The 17,054-nt window shown below is 45.3% G+C and overlaps 1 protein-coding gene across 2 annotated transcripts in view; it reads right to left on the bottom strand.

Annotated features, from left to right (window-relative positions):
* TLDC2 (TBC/LysM-associated domain containing 2) overlaps window positions 1–17,054 on the bottom strand; it is a 46,903-nt gene that overhangs the window by 15,549 nt on the left and 14,300 nt on the right. For both annotated transcript variants that reach the window (XM_068264204.1, XM_068264203.1), the window contains exon 2: window positions 491–649. In XM_068264204.1, the coding sequence (XP_068120305.1) occupies window positions 491–649 (159 nt within the window). The remainder of the gene's footprint in view (window positions 1–490; window positions 650–17,054) is intronic.

The raw sequence follows: 17,054 nt of genomic DNA on the forward strand, positions 1-17,054 counted from the left end.
CACAAGAAAGACAACAGGAAGCGGAAATACATCACAAAACAATTTTTTTGGGGAAAAAAAACACATGAAAAACGCATACCATTGCGTTCCCATTGATTTAATTATGTGCGTTTTTGCACACTATGCAACAAAACCAGCGTTTTTGAAAACGCACGCATATAAAACGCATATGCGTTCTTTATTTGCGGTTTCACCTGCGGCCCATAGACTTCCATTAGCGGCAAAAACGCAGCGTTTTCCGCAACGTTAGCGTTTCTGCTATGTGTGCACCTAGCCTCTAAGTTGTACAGCATTGTGCTTGTTGTAATAAGAGTAGAGAGTCCTGTCAGGGCGAGGCAGGTGGTGCATGGGAAACTTGCTGTGTGATTGTGTTACATAAATGGTTTTGTATGTGTATCACAAGTACAGGCATGTAACGTGTATGTAAGATGGTTTATAATGGGGAATAATAATCAGTATGCAGGTTGTCATTAGAGATAGTGTCACTTGCCTGCCTGACATCCTCCATCCTCAGGATCTGGCTGCAGCCAATCAGAACCGGTTCATCTGCCTCCTCCTTCTTCCTCACGCTCGCTGGTTTCCCACCAGGCTCTTCTATAACTTCATAATCCGAGTCATCGCTGGAAAGTGCGTCTTGGAGGCCGTTTTTCTGTTGCACAAAAGGAAAAGTATTTTTCCTGGTTCATAGACGTTACTTAGAGATACGATATACAGGAAGATACTTCAACGTCACTTTTAAAGCAGCAGCGACAGCCATACTATGCCAGGAAAAAAAAACCCACAGATATATAAGTAGATAACTACTTGTTCTACTTATATAACCGATGTACTGTACTGTCCACGTTTTGACTTCAGTGAATTTTATATAGTAAATAAAAAGAGAATTGTTTTCCTGGCATTTGCTATCTTGATCCCCTCTGACTGAAGCCAATACGGATGTCATTTCTTCCCTTACTTTTTTTCTCCTAGAATCTGCACTGTCATAGCTAGCCTGCTTTGTAAACATGTAAGCACAGCATAGATCAGATTTCAGCTTTGTGTCACACTGAACTGCCCTCAGCCGGCTCCTCCGTGCCCTCAGCCAATCAGTGAGGAGCAGGATTGTGGGAGGGGTTATGACAAGCTTCCTTCTTGTCGGCAATGTACCAAATAGATCCAGGCTGACTGAGATAGGATTTATTACAGCAGAAACATTTCTGATTAGATTGGAGTGCTTGCAATGCAGGGTGAGGTTCCAGGCTGCATAATGAACACAGTGCGGTGGGTACATGGAATTTTATTTTGTGGCTATGTACATTCAGCACCAATATGGGAAAGTATTTTTAGCTTGGACTTAATAGAACATGATTTTAAATCGGTTATGGGTGTTAAAAAGTTCTATATAAAAACATAGTAGCTGCCGCCGCAATTTATAGATCCTCATGTCTCCCTCAGTGACCAACCATTACTGGTCCATTGCCAGTCAGTCTGAACCACTCCTCCCTAAGTCACATGGCCATGCAAGGCAGTGATTGCTCTGTCAGTTGAAGAGACGCCCCTCTGCTGAATTTATAGCCTACCACACCTGTCAGTCTCTAGCAGGATGGAGGAAGGCTGTTGTGTACACATACATGTTAGATGAAACTAGCATGTTAACAGCTGCCCTCGAGGCCCCCACCTACGGCCAGGTGCTGGCTGAGAGCACTGTTCCCCTCACTCATCCCACCCCTCACATGACGTCACTCGTCTGCTGCCACCCCCCCCCCCTTCCTGCATGGCAACAGAATCCAATCCTAGCCTGCAGGCTAACGACTTGTCAGTACAGCCTTGGCCTTGAGGGATCAAGTCCCGATCACTGCTTAGCACCACTCACTCCTCACAATATACATGCAGCCCTTACATAAGCTCGGCACACCGTGTGCCCCATATAGGAAGGTGGATTGTGTTTTTAGGGGTTAGGGCTTCCTTGTTTTTGTGTGGTTGTGTTTGGGAAATGGGTAGGAATTTTTTCTGTATGTGGTTCAATAAAGATAGACATATTTTCTTAACTGGTTTGAGCACTGCTATAGCTTTTATGTTTATAAAGGCAGTAAACAACCTGCAATGAAGTTAGCTCATTGACAATACGCAAATATAGAGCAAGCATATGATATCATCTGTGGAACACAACAGATCAGTGTATTTACTGAGGGATAAAGTCTCAGTCATGGGAAACAAAGGTGACAAGTGTGCCAAGAGAGGAGCGGGACATATGCGGAGATCGGCAGACAATGGAAGCAGGTGCTGGCAGGAGACGTATCCGGTCCGGTGACTGTACCCATGCCAGAAAATAACAGCCTCAAATAAACGTCTTAATGGACAATAATATGATAGGCAAGCAGAGCCAGGGACGGGACATACAGTACACTGGCATGTTTGGCTTCATAGTGGAAAACAGTGTAATAATCTAAAACCTTGTATACAACCTGGATGGTTATCAGCCAAGGTGGACGGTTTGGGCTGCCTATGCCGAGAATCTAGCATGTGTACGAGGCCCCCCATTCCTCCCTAAATAGTCGGCAGGAGATCCGGACTGGCGGTCGTGGATCGTCTCATCAGAGCAAGGGTGGGAGCCATTGAACTACCCCTCACCCTTCCTGTTTACAGATGGATTAAGATATAATGGGGCCCTAGGCAAGGTAGTAGATTTGGACCCCCCCTTGTTGTCCTTTTGGTAAGCTGAATTGGAGAGAGGTCAGAGAAGGTGGCAGGTGGGCCACTTGACACCCGCTAGGCCTCTGGCTGGTGGATGGCCCTGCTCTGTTCCTGTTCCATGCCACTTAACTGGGTACTCTGTAGGCCCTCCTTCCTCCTCCATAGCCAAAGAACCTGCAATGTGTCAGTACAGAACTCTGCCCAGAACTGTTGCCTGGGGGGATTGAGTCCGATAATAAGTGTGTGTACCTTAAAGAGGCACCACAACAACATATAGTGGAATGTAGTATACTATTTAGGATACCGTATGAATTATCCTGGTTTCAGCATCACAAACACCTCCTATAGCTATATATTACAGTAGATTGGTGTGCAGCCCCACCCTCCCAGTGATGTTTGGCCAAGGCTATGACGTTACTTAGCCTTCTCCTCCCAGTGCACTCTGGGAGACAAGGGCCGGGCTGAGGCAGAGGCGAGAGAGGCTCCAGCCTCAGGGCGCAGTGTAGAAGGGGCGCACACCTCACTCAGCTATCATTCCCCTATTGTGTTTGAAGCAGAGAGAAATAAGGAAAGGGGATACATGGCAGTGACTGCAAGCCAGATAACTAGAGACTAAGGTATTGGGGACCCTGGGGTGCCTCTTAGTCCAATAGCAATCAGTGTGTGACAGCTGGGGTGGGAGGGCACACTTTGGTGTCTCAGCCTTGGGTGCTGGAGGACCTTGTCCTGGCTTTGGACCACGTGTCACTTAGGATCACACAACAAACAAACATTCTGCAGCATGGGCAGTGCCAGGGGGGTGCTTTGGGGTGACCCCCAAAAATAGTTAAAGCACCCCCTGAGCACCTGCCGCACCGCTCTCTCTCCCTGCTCCGTCTGTAAATAGAGCAGTACTACAAGAAAATGCTTGTAGCTAAGCTACATAATCTAACTACAGAGGGAGAGGAGGCGGGGAGAAGCAGCCTGACGCAGGAGAGAAGGAGGAGGCGGCGGCAGGAACGGTCGGGCATAGAGGAAGCGGCCACCAGCTCAGAAGGGATACACGAGAGGCAGCCGCAGGAACGGAGGGGGGAGCAGGCTGGGCCAGATATACTCCCTACACTGGGGCAGCTACACTACCTACACTGGGGCAGTAATACTACCTACACTGGGTCAGCTATATTACCTATACTGGGTCAGCTATATTACCTATACTGGGTCAGCTATATTACCTATACTGGGTCAGCTATACTACCCATACTGGGGCAGCTATACTACCTATACTGGGGCAGCTATACTACCTATACTGGGGCAGCTATACTACCTATACTGGGGCAGCTATACTACCTATACTGGGGCAGCTATACTACCTATACTGGGGCAGCTATACTACCTATACTGGGGCAGCTATACTACCTATACTGGGGCAGCTATACTACCTATACTGGGGCAGCTATACTACCTATACTGGGGCAGCTATACTACCTATACTGGGGCAGCTATACTACCTATACTGGGGCAGCTATACTACCTATACTGGGGCAGCTACACTACCTATACTGGGGCAGCTACACTACCTATACTGGGGCAGCTACACTACTTACACTGGGGCAGCTACACTACCTATACTGTGACAGCTACACTACTTACTCTGGGGCAGCTACACTACTTACACTGGGGCAGCTACACTACTTACACTGGGGCAGCTACACTACTTACACTGGGGCAGCTACACTACTTACACTGGGGCAGCTACACTACTTACACTGGGGCAGCTATACTACTTACACTGGGGCAGCTATACTACTTACACTGGGGCAGCGATACTACCCATACTGGGGCAGCTATACTACCTACACTGGGGCAGCTATACTACCTACACTGGGGCAGCTATATGACCCATACTCGGGCAGCTACACTACCTACACTGGGGCACCTATACTACCGATACTGGGGCACCTATACTACCGATACTGGGGCACCTATACTACCTACACTGGGGCAGCTATACTACCCATACTGGGGCAGCTATACTACCCATACTGGGGCAGCTACATGACCTATACTGGGGCAGCTACACTACCTATACTGAGGCAGCTACATTACCTATACTGAGGCAGCTACACTACCTATACTGGGGCAGCTACACTACCTATACTGGGGCAGCTTCACTACCTATACTGGGGCAGCTACACTACCTATACTGGGGCAGCTACACTACCTATACTGGGGCAACTACATTGGGAATTCAGACATAAACAGCTCCAACCTTGTGCACAGCCTTGGTGTACTAATCGATGGGGATTTGAGTTTCAGAAACCAAATTTCATCTGTAGTTAAATCTTCCTACTTTCATCTGAAGAACATTGCAAAGATTAAACATTTGATTCCTCCAGAGGATCTTCCAACCCTAGTTCACGCCTTCATCACATCACGGCTGGACTACTGCAATGCCCTTTATGCTGGCCTCCCCAAAAAGGACCTGCGTCGCCTGCAATTAGTGCAGAATGCTGCTGCCAGATTGCTAACAAACCAGCCTCGCCACTGTCACATTACACCGATCCTTCTCTCACTGCACTGGCTACCAGTAGAATGGAGAATACTCTTCAAGATTCTACTGCTGACATTCAAATCCCTGCACAATCTGGGCCCTGGATACATGAAGGACTTGCTGAAGCTGCACCACACCTCTCACAACCTCAGATCAGCAAGTTCTATAAACTTGGTCACTCCCAGAGTGCACCTCAAAAAATCTGGAGATAGAGCCTTCTGTCATGCAGCCCCTACTCTTTGGAACTCCCTGCCACACCCAGTAAAGACAGCACCATCCCTGGAGCTATTCAAATCTAGACTAAAAAGCCACCTGTTTAGCCTGGCATTTCCGGACTTATAAAATTCTTCCTCTGTACCACGATGGTCTGAGCCATGCTTATGCGCTTTGAGTCCTATGGGAGAAAAGCGCTCTACAAATGTTATTTGTTGTTGTTATACTGGGGTAGCTACATTACCTATACTGGGGCAGCTACACTACCTATACTGGGGCAGCTACATTACCTATTCTGGGGTAGCTACATTACCTATACTGGGGCAGCTACACTACCTATACTGGGGCAGCTATACGTCAGTAGTCACCTTGGTACTTAGAAGGTTGCTATACCTTGAAATAGGTAGCGTATGCCAGTGCTCTTTTCCTGCAGGTACACCACTCCTGCCTTGAACTCCAACAATGTAGAAAAAGGCACTCCACAAGCTTCAAACTTGCGTTTGTAGTTTATTGAGCAAGACGCACTACATGTTACAAGTCACCTGGGACAGCTATACTACCTATACTGGGGAACTACAGTGGCTTGCAAAAGTATTTGGCCCCCTTGAAGTTTTCTGCATTTTGTCACATTACTGCCACAAACATGAATCAATTTTATTGGAATTGCACGTGAAAGACCAATACAAAGTGGTGTATATGTGAGAAGTGGAATGAGAATCTTTCATGATTCCAAACATTTTTTTACAAATTAATAACTGCAAAGTGGGGTGTGCGTAATTATTCAGCCCCCTTTGGTCTGAGTGCAGTTAGTTGCACATAGACATTGCCTGATGAGTGCTAATGACTAAAAAGAGTGCACCTGTGTGTAATCTAATGTCAGTACAAATACAGCTGCTCTGTGACGACCTCAGAGGTTGTCTAAGAGAATATTGGGAGCAACAACACCATGAAGTCCAAAGAACACACCAGACAGGTCAGGGATACAGTTATTGAGAAATTTAAAGCAGGCTTAGGCTACAAAAAGATTTCCAAAGCCTTGAACATCCCACAGAGCACTGTTCCAGCGATAATTCAGAAATGGAAGGAGTATGGCACAACTGTAAACCTACCAAGACAAGGCCGTCCACCTAAACTCACAGGCCGAACAAGGAGAGCGCTGATCAGAAATGCAGTCAGGAGGCCCCTGGTGACTCTGGACAAGCTGCAGAGATCTACAGCTCAGGTGGGAGACTCTGTCCATAGGACAACTATTAGTCGTGCACTGCACAAAATTGGCCTTTATGGAACAGTGGCAAGAAGAAAGCCATTGTTAACAGAAAAGCATAAGAAGTCCTGTTTGCAGTTTGCCACAATCCATGTGGGGAACACAGCAAACGTGGAAGAAGGTGCTCTGGTCAGATGAGACCAAAATGAAACTTTTTGGCTAAAATGCTATGTGTTGTGGAAAACTAACACTGCACATCACTCTGAACACACCATCCCCACTGTCAAATATGGTGGTGGCAGCATCATGCTTCTCTTCAGCAGGGGCAGGGAAGCTGGTCAGAGTTGATGGGAAGATGGATGGAGCCAAATACAGGGCAATCTTGGAAGAAAACCTCTTGGAGTCTGCAAAAGACTTGAGACTGGGGCGGAGGTTCACCTTCCAGCAGGACAACGACCCTAAACATAAAGCCAGAACAACAATGGAATGGTTTAAAACAAAACATATCCATGTGTTAGAATGGCCCAGTCAAAGTCCAGATCTAAATCCAATCGAGAATCTGCGGCAAGATCTGAAAACTGCTGTTCGCAAACGCTGTCTATCTAATCTGACTGAGCTGGAGCTGTTTTGCAAAGAAGAATGGGCAAGGATTTCAGTCTCTAGATGCGCAAAGCTGGTAGAGACATACCCTAAAAGACTGGCAGCTGTAATTGCAGCAAAAGGTGGTTCTACAAAGTATTGACTCAGGGGGGCTGAATAATTACGCACATCCCACTTTGCATAACAAATGTTATGATTTTCGTTCCACTTCTCACGTGTACACCACTTTGTATTGGTCTTTCACGTGGAATTCCAATACAATTGATTCATGTTTGTGGCAGTAATGTGACAAAATGTGGAAAACTTCAAGGGGGCCGAATACTTTTGCAAGCCACTGTATACTACCTATACCACCCATACTGGGGCAACTATACTACCTATACTGGGGCATCTATACCACCCATATTGGGGCAACTATATTACATATACTGGGACAGCTATACTACTTATACTGGGGAACTATACTACCTTACTGGGGCAACTATATTACCTATACACGCCCACTTTACAGTGCATAGACCTGCCCCCTTTTGACCACGCCTACCGGTTTTGGCCATGCCCCTTTTTTTGCAGTGGTGCGTTCGCAGCTACCCCTAGAAAAGATCCAGCACCTGCACAGCAACCCCTAAAAAATTTCCTGGAGCCGCCCCTGTTCTGCAGTGATGCACCTTACCAACAGTATAGATGACACAATCTGTGATAAATGTAAGCATGTGAATCAAGGAGAGGAAAGATTTTGCAATGGCAAACTCTGACTAAATCATTTATAAATGAATATTGTGAAATATGAACCATTTCAATTATCAAGTTACATTCTTCTTCTTACTAGCCACACTTTATTATTGACTCACACTTTATGATTGTTTTGTGAACTTATACCTAATGGTAGTTAAAATGTCTTCAGATGTGTCTTTGATCATTTATGCAATATACTTACTATTACTGATTTCCGTCCTGTTTTTTTAGGATATGGAGTCAAGAAAGACAATCACCAGTCAGCCCAATAGGAGCACCGATGGTGCAGGATTCAGGTGAGGGCAAACATCTATAACAGTCCCATTCCATCTACAGATGCTTAAAACCATGGGCTTAGCAATCACTTCTGCAGTCCCTGCCATCGCAGGGGGCCTAGAGGCATTAGGGGCCCCCACCTCTCTCTTCCCAACACAAGTGCAGCCAGTTAGCAAATAAACCTCCCCATTTACTCACAAAAACCAGGTGCTGGAGCGTGTGTCATTTCCTTCTGCTTCCAGACGCTGCTTCACAGAAGAACACTCTGCTGCCATTCCCCAGCTCCTGATCACATACCGTCATGGGGTTCGGGGACTGAGGGGGGCCCATGCTATCATTTTTGCAGAGGAGCCCTATTAAGTCTAGCTACACCCCTGCTTAAGACCTGTATGTTTATTGAAATCCAGCAAAGAGGCACTGTAGTAACATACGATAGAAAGCATTACAATCATTCAGGATACCCACTTATGTTACCCACAATGCACCACTACTGAACATGCAAATGATCGCTTTATGCCCCTGTAAGCCAGGCTAGCATCCAGAACCGCTGGTGTATAGCAAGCCTATAGATTTACATTTTTCACAGCCACATCAACCGCACATGTAGACAGCCTGTTTCGGAGTTTAACATACAGCCATATCAATCCCTGGCATGTACTGATGAGGACCAAAAATCTGAAACAGGCTGTCTGCATGTGGGGTTGATGTGGCTGAGTAGAAGGTAAAGTTATAGGCTTGCTATACACCAATGGTTCTGGATGCTAGCCTGGCTTCAGGGACATAAAGAGATAGTTTGCATATCCAGTAGTGGTGCATTGTGGGTAACCACAAATGTTCACTTAAAGCTGAATTATTGCAAGTTTCCTTCTGTTTTAAGAAGGCAAATCACTCCAAGCATTGCTTTTTAGTAGGAGGGCTTTTCGGTCTCTTTTATCTCCCTATACATTCCTAGTGGTTTGGGTCACCCCGAGCTGCTTGGTTACTCTGTTCCACTTACATTAAATACCTTGGTTTCAGCATCGGAAAAACACTTCCTATATCTACATAGTGCTTTATATTGGTATGAAGACCCGCCCTCCCACTGATGCTTAGCCTAGGCTGCTAATCTATGTGGAATTCTCCTTCCAGAACATTCTGGGAGACCAGTTATTATTTTCACTGACTTTGGTATTCTCAGAAACAAGCATTCCGCAGAGCTGCACCTGACAGGATTAGAGATGTGGCCACCTGTGATACATTTCAGAATGTAAATCAGGGTGAAGACAGATTTTACAGTGGGCAAACACTGACTAAATAATCTATAAATTAATATTGTAAAAAAGAAAAAAAATCTATTTAAGGAGGGACTTTAGCAAAGGATTGAACTTCATTCCAATCAGTAGCCGATACCCCCTTTCCCACAGGAAGTCTTTACTTTTTCTTAAATAGATCATCAGGGGAGTCTGTATGGCTGATATGGTGGTGAAACCCCTCCCACAGTGTGATGTCATGACCACGGTCCTGACAGTTTGCTGTCTGTAAACCTCATTGCATTATAAGAAACAGCCTTTTCCAACTGCCAAGCAGTATCTGTCTCCATGCATAGAACTCTCAGTAACAAACATTCCGCACAGATAACCTGGCAGAACTAAAGATGTCACCACCGGTGATAAGAATGTGTAAATCAGGGAGAGGAAAGATTTTACATTGGGAAAACACTGGCTAAATAACGAATACTGTAAAAAAAGGAAAAAAGCAATTCTATTCATTGTAATTTTCACTACAGTTCCGCTTTAAATCCTACCTCTGGATCAACAGGGATATGTGAGGGAGCAGGCTGGTGTTGTACTTTATACTGGTTGATCTCGATGGACGTATGTCTTTTTTCAACCAAAATAACTATGTAACTATGTACTTGCTATTCAAATCAAGTCCTCGGGTATGTGTGCCTAACTGGAAAATCCAGTAAAAGGAGTCTATGCAAGGGGTTAATACATGTACTTGATTTGGCCAGTCCTCACTCTCCCACCCAGCACCTGCCTTTGTCTATTGAGGGTCTGTGCAGGGATGACCACACCTTTTGTTTGCTTGGGGGTATCGGAAGTGTGGTGTAACCATGGCAACGTGCCTGATAGTGAGTAACAAAACTCCATTCACGTTAATCCAGCACACGGTAGCCAAAGGCCTGGAGCTGAAACTGGGTCAGTAGCTACTGTATCAGCATACGCTTTTCTGCATCTATGGGCAAAGCTCCCAACTGTCCCTTTCTCAGAGGGACTTCTTTGGAAACCAAATCCCTCTGTCCATCTTTCTTCTTCATTTGCCTCTCTTTCACGACTGAGCTATGTAAATATATGTATTTTTCTACTGAAAAAATGTGTTTAATCGACTTTAAAGGGGAACTGAAGAGAGAGCTACATGGAGGCTGTCCTGTTTATTTCCTTTTAATCAATACCAGTTGCCTGGCAGCCCTGCTGGTCTATATCTCTGCAGCAGTATCTGAATAAAAACCAGAAACAAGCATGCAGCTAGTCTTGTCAGATCTGACTTTAAAGTCTGAACCACTGAAACACCTGATCTGCTGCATGCTTGTTCAGGGGCTATGGTTAATAGTATTAGAGGCAGAGGATCAGCAGGGCTGCCAGGCAACTGGTATTGCTTAAAAGGAAATAAACATGACAGCCTCCATATACCTCACTCTTCAGTTCCCCTTTAAAGAGGAATTCCAGCGAAAATAATGTAATAAAAAAGTGCTTCATTTTTACAATTCTGTATAAATGATTGTCCGTGTTTTCCCACTGTAAAATCTTTCCTGTCCCTGATTTACATTCTGACATTTTCCACATGGTGACATTTTTACTGCTGGCAAGTGATGTCAGTGGAAGGAGATGTTGTTTGCTTTTTTGGCAGTTGGACCCAGCTGTAAACAGCTGTTATTTCCCACAATGCAATGTTGTATTTGTGGGTGGTGGAGCACTCCTCTAGAAGATCAAGCTTGATGTGCCACGGCGTTTCTGGCAACACTCCAGAATCTTGAGCAGTAGGTAGAGAGATGAAGCCGGCACCATCAATAGTATTAATGCTCTTTTAATGGATGAAAAACATGCTGACAGTCAATATGCGACGTTTCAAGGCCCGCAGCCTCTTTCTCAAGCTAGACTGTGCATGACAAAATGTACAATGTATAATCAGCTTTATATACTCACAACATGTATTCAAGGCAGCCAATCTGGTTTGCGCACACAAACAACAACCAATAGGAACAGGTCCTACCTAGTGGACCTGATAGAGAACTCTGTTGCTGCCTACCTGATAGGGACGTTTGAAGTGGTGTCCCTCCCCTCCAACATAACGCCTATCTCCGCAAGAGCAGGATCGCTTCGCAATGCCGGGCTGTTGAGCGGAAGTCCGTTCCCATAGGCCACGCCCCCGGCGGACCACATGGGGAACCTGCCGCACTACGTAGAGGAGAAGGCGGCGGCATGCCGCCCACTCCCCTTCTGCCCGGCAACATGTGACGCGAGCGGGAAAACCCGCTCATTCGTCACAGGAATGTAAATAAGGAAGCGCGCTGTCTGCTCCTGACAGAGAGCATAGCGTGGGTCCGTGACCTAGCAACGGACCTCTTGCGTGCTGTATCATATATTACAATACATATAAATGGTGCTATCTATCCATCGAGGCAAACAACAGACCCATTGGTATATATAGTGACCCACATTAAGGGCAACTTCCTACTTATAGATTATGGTGTCAGTAATTGAATGTCAGGACTATAGAAAGGGGATACGGTAAACGCAGGAGACCAGGAGGAAAAAAGGGAGGAAAAAAACGGGAGGAAAAAGGAAGACAAACAGACACTAAAAGTCATCATGAGGAGGAAAGAGAGAGAGAGGAGGACATACGCCGGGCAGGATACCCACCGCTTCTATACAACTAAAAATAGATACAATAATAATAATGATAATAATAATTAATAGAGGAGGCTGGACAGCATGGAACGGGGGAACCATCAAATAAAGGGTACAAGATCTAATTCTCTATTTAAACCCCTCGGTTCCATGGTGTCCAGTCTCTTGATCCAATGGGCCTCCCTCCATAGCAGCCTCCTCTCCCTATCTCCCCCCCTCCTCAACGGCAGAACCTGCTCTATAATTTGGAATTTAAGTTGGCTAACGTGATGATTTGCTGCCACAAAGTGGTAGGGGACAGCCTGATCAACCAGTTTTTCTCTTATAGCATACTTATGTGAAGATAACCTTTTCTTCAATTTTTGCGTGGTCTGACCAACGTATAATAGTCCACAAGGACACTTCAGAATATAGACCACATATGCGGTATCACAAGTAAAGTAGCCATTGATCCTAAATTGTCTTCCCGTGTGTGGGTGGCTAATAAATTCTCCCCTAGTCACCGAGCTACAGTGCACACAGTTGAGGCATGGGAAAGTTCCCTTTCTAGTTGAATCAGATCTGCCCCCTTCAGCGTGTCCCATGTCTGCATGGACCAAACGGTCTCTTAAATTTGGTGCTCTTTTGTAAGACACCAATGGAGGACGCTGAAAAAAGGGTATTTCTGGGAAACTATCGGTCAAAAGATACCAATGTCTCCTAATGATTTTGGAGATATCCTCACTCTGTGTACTGTATCTCGTGACAAAGGGGACGCGGTCCCCTGTATTTCTGTTTCGTCTACGTCTCCCCTCCAAACCTTGATATAGTCTGTCATGTGCTGTTTGTAAAACCTCAGTGGGTTCCCCCGTTCCATGCTGTCCAGCCTCCTCTATTAATTATTATTATCATTATTATTATTGTATCTATTTTTAGTTGTATAGAAGCGGTGGGTATCCTGCCCGGCGTATGTCCTCCTCTCTCTCTCTTTCCTCCTCATGATGACTTTTAGTGTCTGTTTGTCTTCCTTTTTCCTCCCGTTTTTTTCCTCCCTTTTTTCCTCCTGGTCTCCTGCGTTTACCGTATCCCCTTTCTATAGTCCTGACATTCAATTACTGACACCATAATCTATAAGTAGGAAGTTGCCCTTAATGTGGGTCACTATATATACCAATGGGTCTGTTGTTTGCCTCGATGGATAGATAGCACCATTTATATGTATTGTAATATATGATACAGCACGCAAGAGGTCCGTTGCTAGGTCACGGACCCACGCTATGCTCTCTGTCAGGAGCAGACAGCGCGCTTCCTTATTTACATTCCTGTGACGAATGAGCGGGTTTTCACACTCGCGTCACATGTTGCCGGGCAGAAGGGGAGTGGGCGGCATGCCGCCGCCTTCTCCTCTACGTAGTGCGGCAGGTTCCCCATGTGGTCCGCCGGGGGCGTGGCCTATGGGAACGGACTTCCGCTCAACAGCCCGGCATTGCGAAGCGATCCTGCTCTTGCGGAGATAGGCGTTATGTTGGAGGGGAGGGACACCACTTCAAACGTCCCTATCAGGTAGGCAGCAACAGAGTTCTCTATCAGGTCCACTAGGTAGGACCTGTTCCTATTGGTTGTTGTTTGTGTGCGCAAACCAGATTGGCTGCCTTGAATACATGTTGTGAGTATATAAAGCTGATTATACATTGTACATTTTGTCATGCACAGTCTAGCTTGAGAAAGAGGCTGCGGGCCTTGAAACGTCGCATATTGACTGTCAGCATGTTTTTCATCCATTAAAAGAGCATTAATACTATTGATGGTGCCGGCTTCATCTCTCTACCTACTCCACAATGCAATGTTCACAGACAGGAAACTGTCAGGACCATGGTCCTGACATCACACTGTGGGAGGGTTTTCACTACAATATCAGCCATACAGAGCCCCCGAAGATCTGTTTGTGAAAAGGAATAGATTTCTCATGTAAAAGTGGGTATCAGCTACTGATTGGGATGAAGTTCAATTCTTGGTCACGGTTTCTCTTTAAACTTTACTCCCGTCAATGAAACGGATATATTTCTTACTTTCAAATATGAAAATTATGGACTTGTGATTACAGAAAGGGCCAGAGTGGCTTGAATAATAAAACTACTTTTGCTTCTGAATTCTTTGGGGTTTGCATGCCTAGGGGTGTGGTGTGGGCGTGGTTAGACATGAGGCAGGGGCTTGTCTTCAAGTGTCCCACATTTGGGAGGTATGTATTGGGCTAGTCTGAGTAGAGTAAAGGTGCCCATACACTCGTCAGATTAGCAGCAGATAGATAAGAAATGCATCTTATGATCTATCTGATGTGTTTTTAGAACATTTTTTACCAGGATAGAATTCCAATAGATTTCAGTTTGAAATCTATTGAAATTCGATCTGATGGCATTTTTTTTCCATCAGATTTCCATTAGGGCCAATGCAAAATGATAAGCAATCTCATCAGATCGACCTAGATTTTCCACCCTGCCAGTTCTATGGAAATCCATCGAAATCGATTGAAATCGGCCGTCGATCGGTCAATTGGCCAACCGATTTGCAATCGATCGATCGACTTTGATCGATCGGTCGGCCAGAAAATCGGCTGAGTGTATGGGCCCCTTAAGCTGGCTGTATATAACAATATCAGATAAGAATGAATATTTATTGATCACTCTAACAAGGCTGCAATGCGTTTCAAGGGTGTATAGCTTGCTTCATCAGACAATTAAAAGAAAACTGATCTATTCAGCCAAGGCCAGGCGCTCAATAGATATTCGTTCTTCTGTTCTATCTGCTTTTGTTATATTGAGTCTCCCCTTTTAAACTGTCTGTTTTTAATATATTTTATCCTATACTGGCACCTCTGTTTCGATAAAACTATTCTTAGCAGAGTGTGCTTTATGCAATTCTTATTCACAACTGCTGGTTTCATTAAGACGGGGTGAATGGTAATTATAACCTCTAATGCGCACTACTGATTAACATAAAGTCTGCCTCAATAGCATAACAATAAAAAGTTTGTGAGGGGGAGGTACGAGAGGAATCGGTGCTGGAGACTTGGGCGCAGGATACAGCTGGTATATGGCTGATCCTGCTGCTGCACAAGTCCCGGCCGTGTTAAATACTATTCCCCCTCCAGGCCGCCATGGATGGTGGTGAATGAAATAATTCAGCTTCCAGCAATTACTGGAAGCCGAATTGTGTTCTAAAAGTAACTTCAGCTCAGTCTTCTGACAGTGCCAAAGTTACTCCCTGTGCGCTGCTATAGCCGAAGTCTCCTGCAAGTCTCCTGGACTGGATTAACAGTGTTCGGAGGGGGGGGGGGGGGGGGTTCTGTGTGAGAGTAGGGTCAGGTTTAGCCATAGTAAATATCAGTAGTATTTAATGCTGATATTTTAATGGTAAAATATTGGTTACATACTGATATTTTACTATCAGGATTTTTGGCGCCCAAATTTCCATATGCCTTTTTTTCAGTCTACGCTTTATTGGGAGCCAATGGAGTGAGCAAAGAAGCAGGTTCCAGACCATGATCTGTCCATTTTCTGATCTCCCAGCAGCTCGGGTAGCTGAGAAACTTTGCTCTGAGTAACTGATTAACTTTCACTAGACAGTTCATGTTGCTTTCTGATCTATTTTCTATAACTTTCCTGTGAGCCTGTGGAATGCCAATTACCTATACCGGGCCTGTGTCACTCCCTCCACCTGCAGGCAACAGTCCACATATCGCCATAGCCAGGCACCCTGACCCTTATGTGTTGGCGTAAACACAGCTGGAAATGGAGTCCTGTTGGCTAAACACGTACGATCATGTACTATAAACACTGCACCTCCTTCACCTGGCATGGAATAGATACAAACGACATTAAACTGGCTTCCAATTACATTGGTTTACAGGACACAAGAGTCACATCAATGACAAGAGGGTCATTAGTGCTGCTGAATAGGAAAATTACCAGCTATTGTAGAACTTAAAGTGAGCATGCAATAAGGAAGTTACAAGGCAGTAAATCCATAATTTCCTGTTTGGGTGACGCATGAAGGAAAAAAAATGGAATCTTAAGAAGAGGCTGGAAAGTTTAAAGCAAACCTGAAATAAAACTTCACTTCACTTAAAGAGACTCTGTAATAAAAAAAAAGTCCACTGTAGAGCACCGTACTTACCCTGTGAGGGGGAAGTCTCAGGGTCCCAATATGGCTTCCCCATCCCTGTAGCTGCAGGCAATTCAACACTGGCTCCCCCGAATCCTCCCGCAATCCTCCCCCGACAAGCCTGACAAGGCTTGATATATTTACCCCTCTGGTATCCAGCGCAGGCGCAGTAGTGGTTCTTCATTTGGGTTAGGCGGAAATAGCTGAGCCCGATTGTATCCGCTCTACTGCACAGGCACAAAGGACTCGCACCTGCGCAGTAGATCGGATCGATCAGGTTCGGCTATTTCCACCTTAAAGGAATACTTAAAGAGACTCTGTAACAAATTGTTTATCTTTATTTCTTCTATGCTATAAGTTCCTATGCCTTTTCTAATGTGGTCTGGCTTACTGCAGCTTTTCCTAATTGCACAGTAGCTGTGTTATCTCTGTTATATGATCTAATCTTCTCTCTATAGTCGGCACAGTCAGGCTGAGGCAGTCAGACTGGAATGTGCAGGGCTGCTTGTGATTAGCTAGAAGCTGTACACACCCCCTGCAGGCTCTGTGTGACTAACACACTCTGCTTAGCTGAGCCTATTAGAAGCTGGTTAGTTTGTTTGTAAACACTGCCTAAAACTGGCAATTACAAGCCAGGTTTGCAGCAGAGAATGGCAGAAACAGCACAGAGGGGACCAGGAGCACATAATGAATAGAATGGTATGCTTTTTATTGTAAGAATTTCAGAGTACAGATTCTCTTTAAGTCTAGAAAAAAAAATGACATTTACTCACCTGGGGCATCCCTCAGCCCC

The sequence above is a fragment of the Hyperolius riggenbachi genome, chromosome 12 (assembly GCF_040937935.1).
Source record: "Hyperolius riggenbachi isolate aHypRig1 chromosome 12, aHypRig1.pri, whole genome shotgun sequence".
NCBI lineage: Eukaryota > Metazoa > Chordata > Amphibia > Anura > Hyperoliidae > Hyperolius > Hyperolius riggenbachi.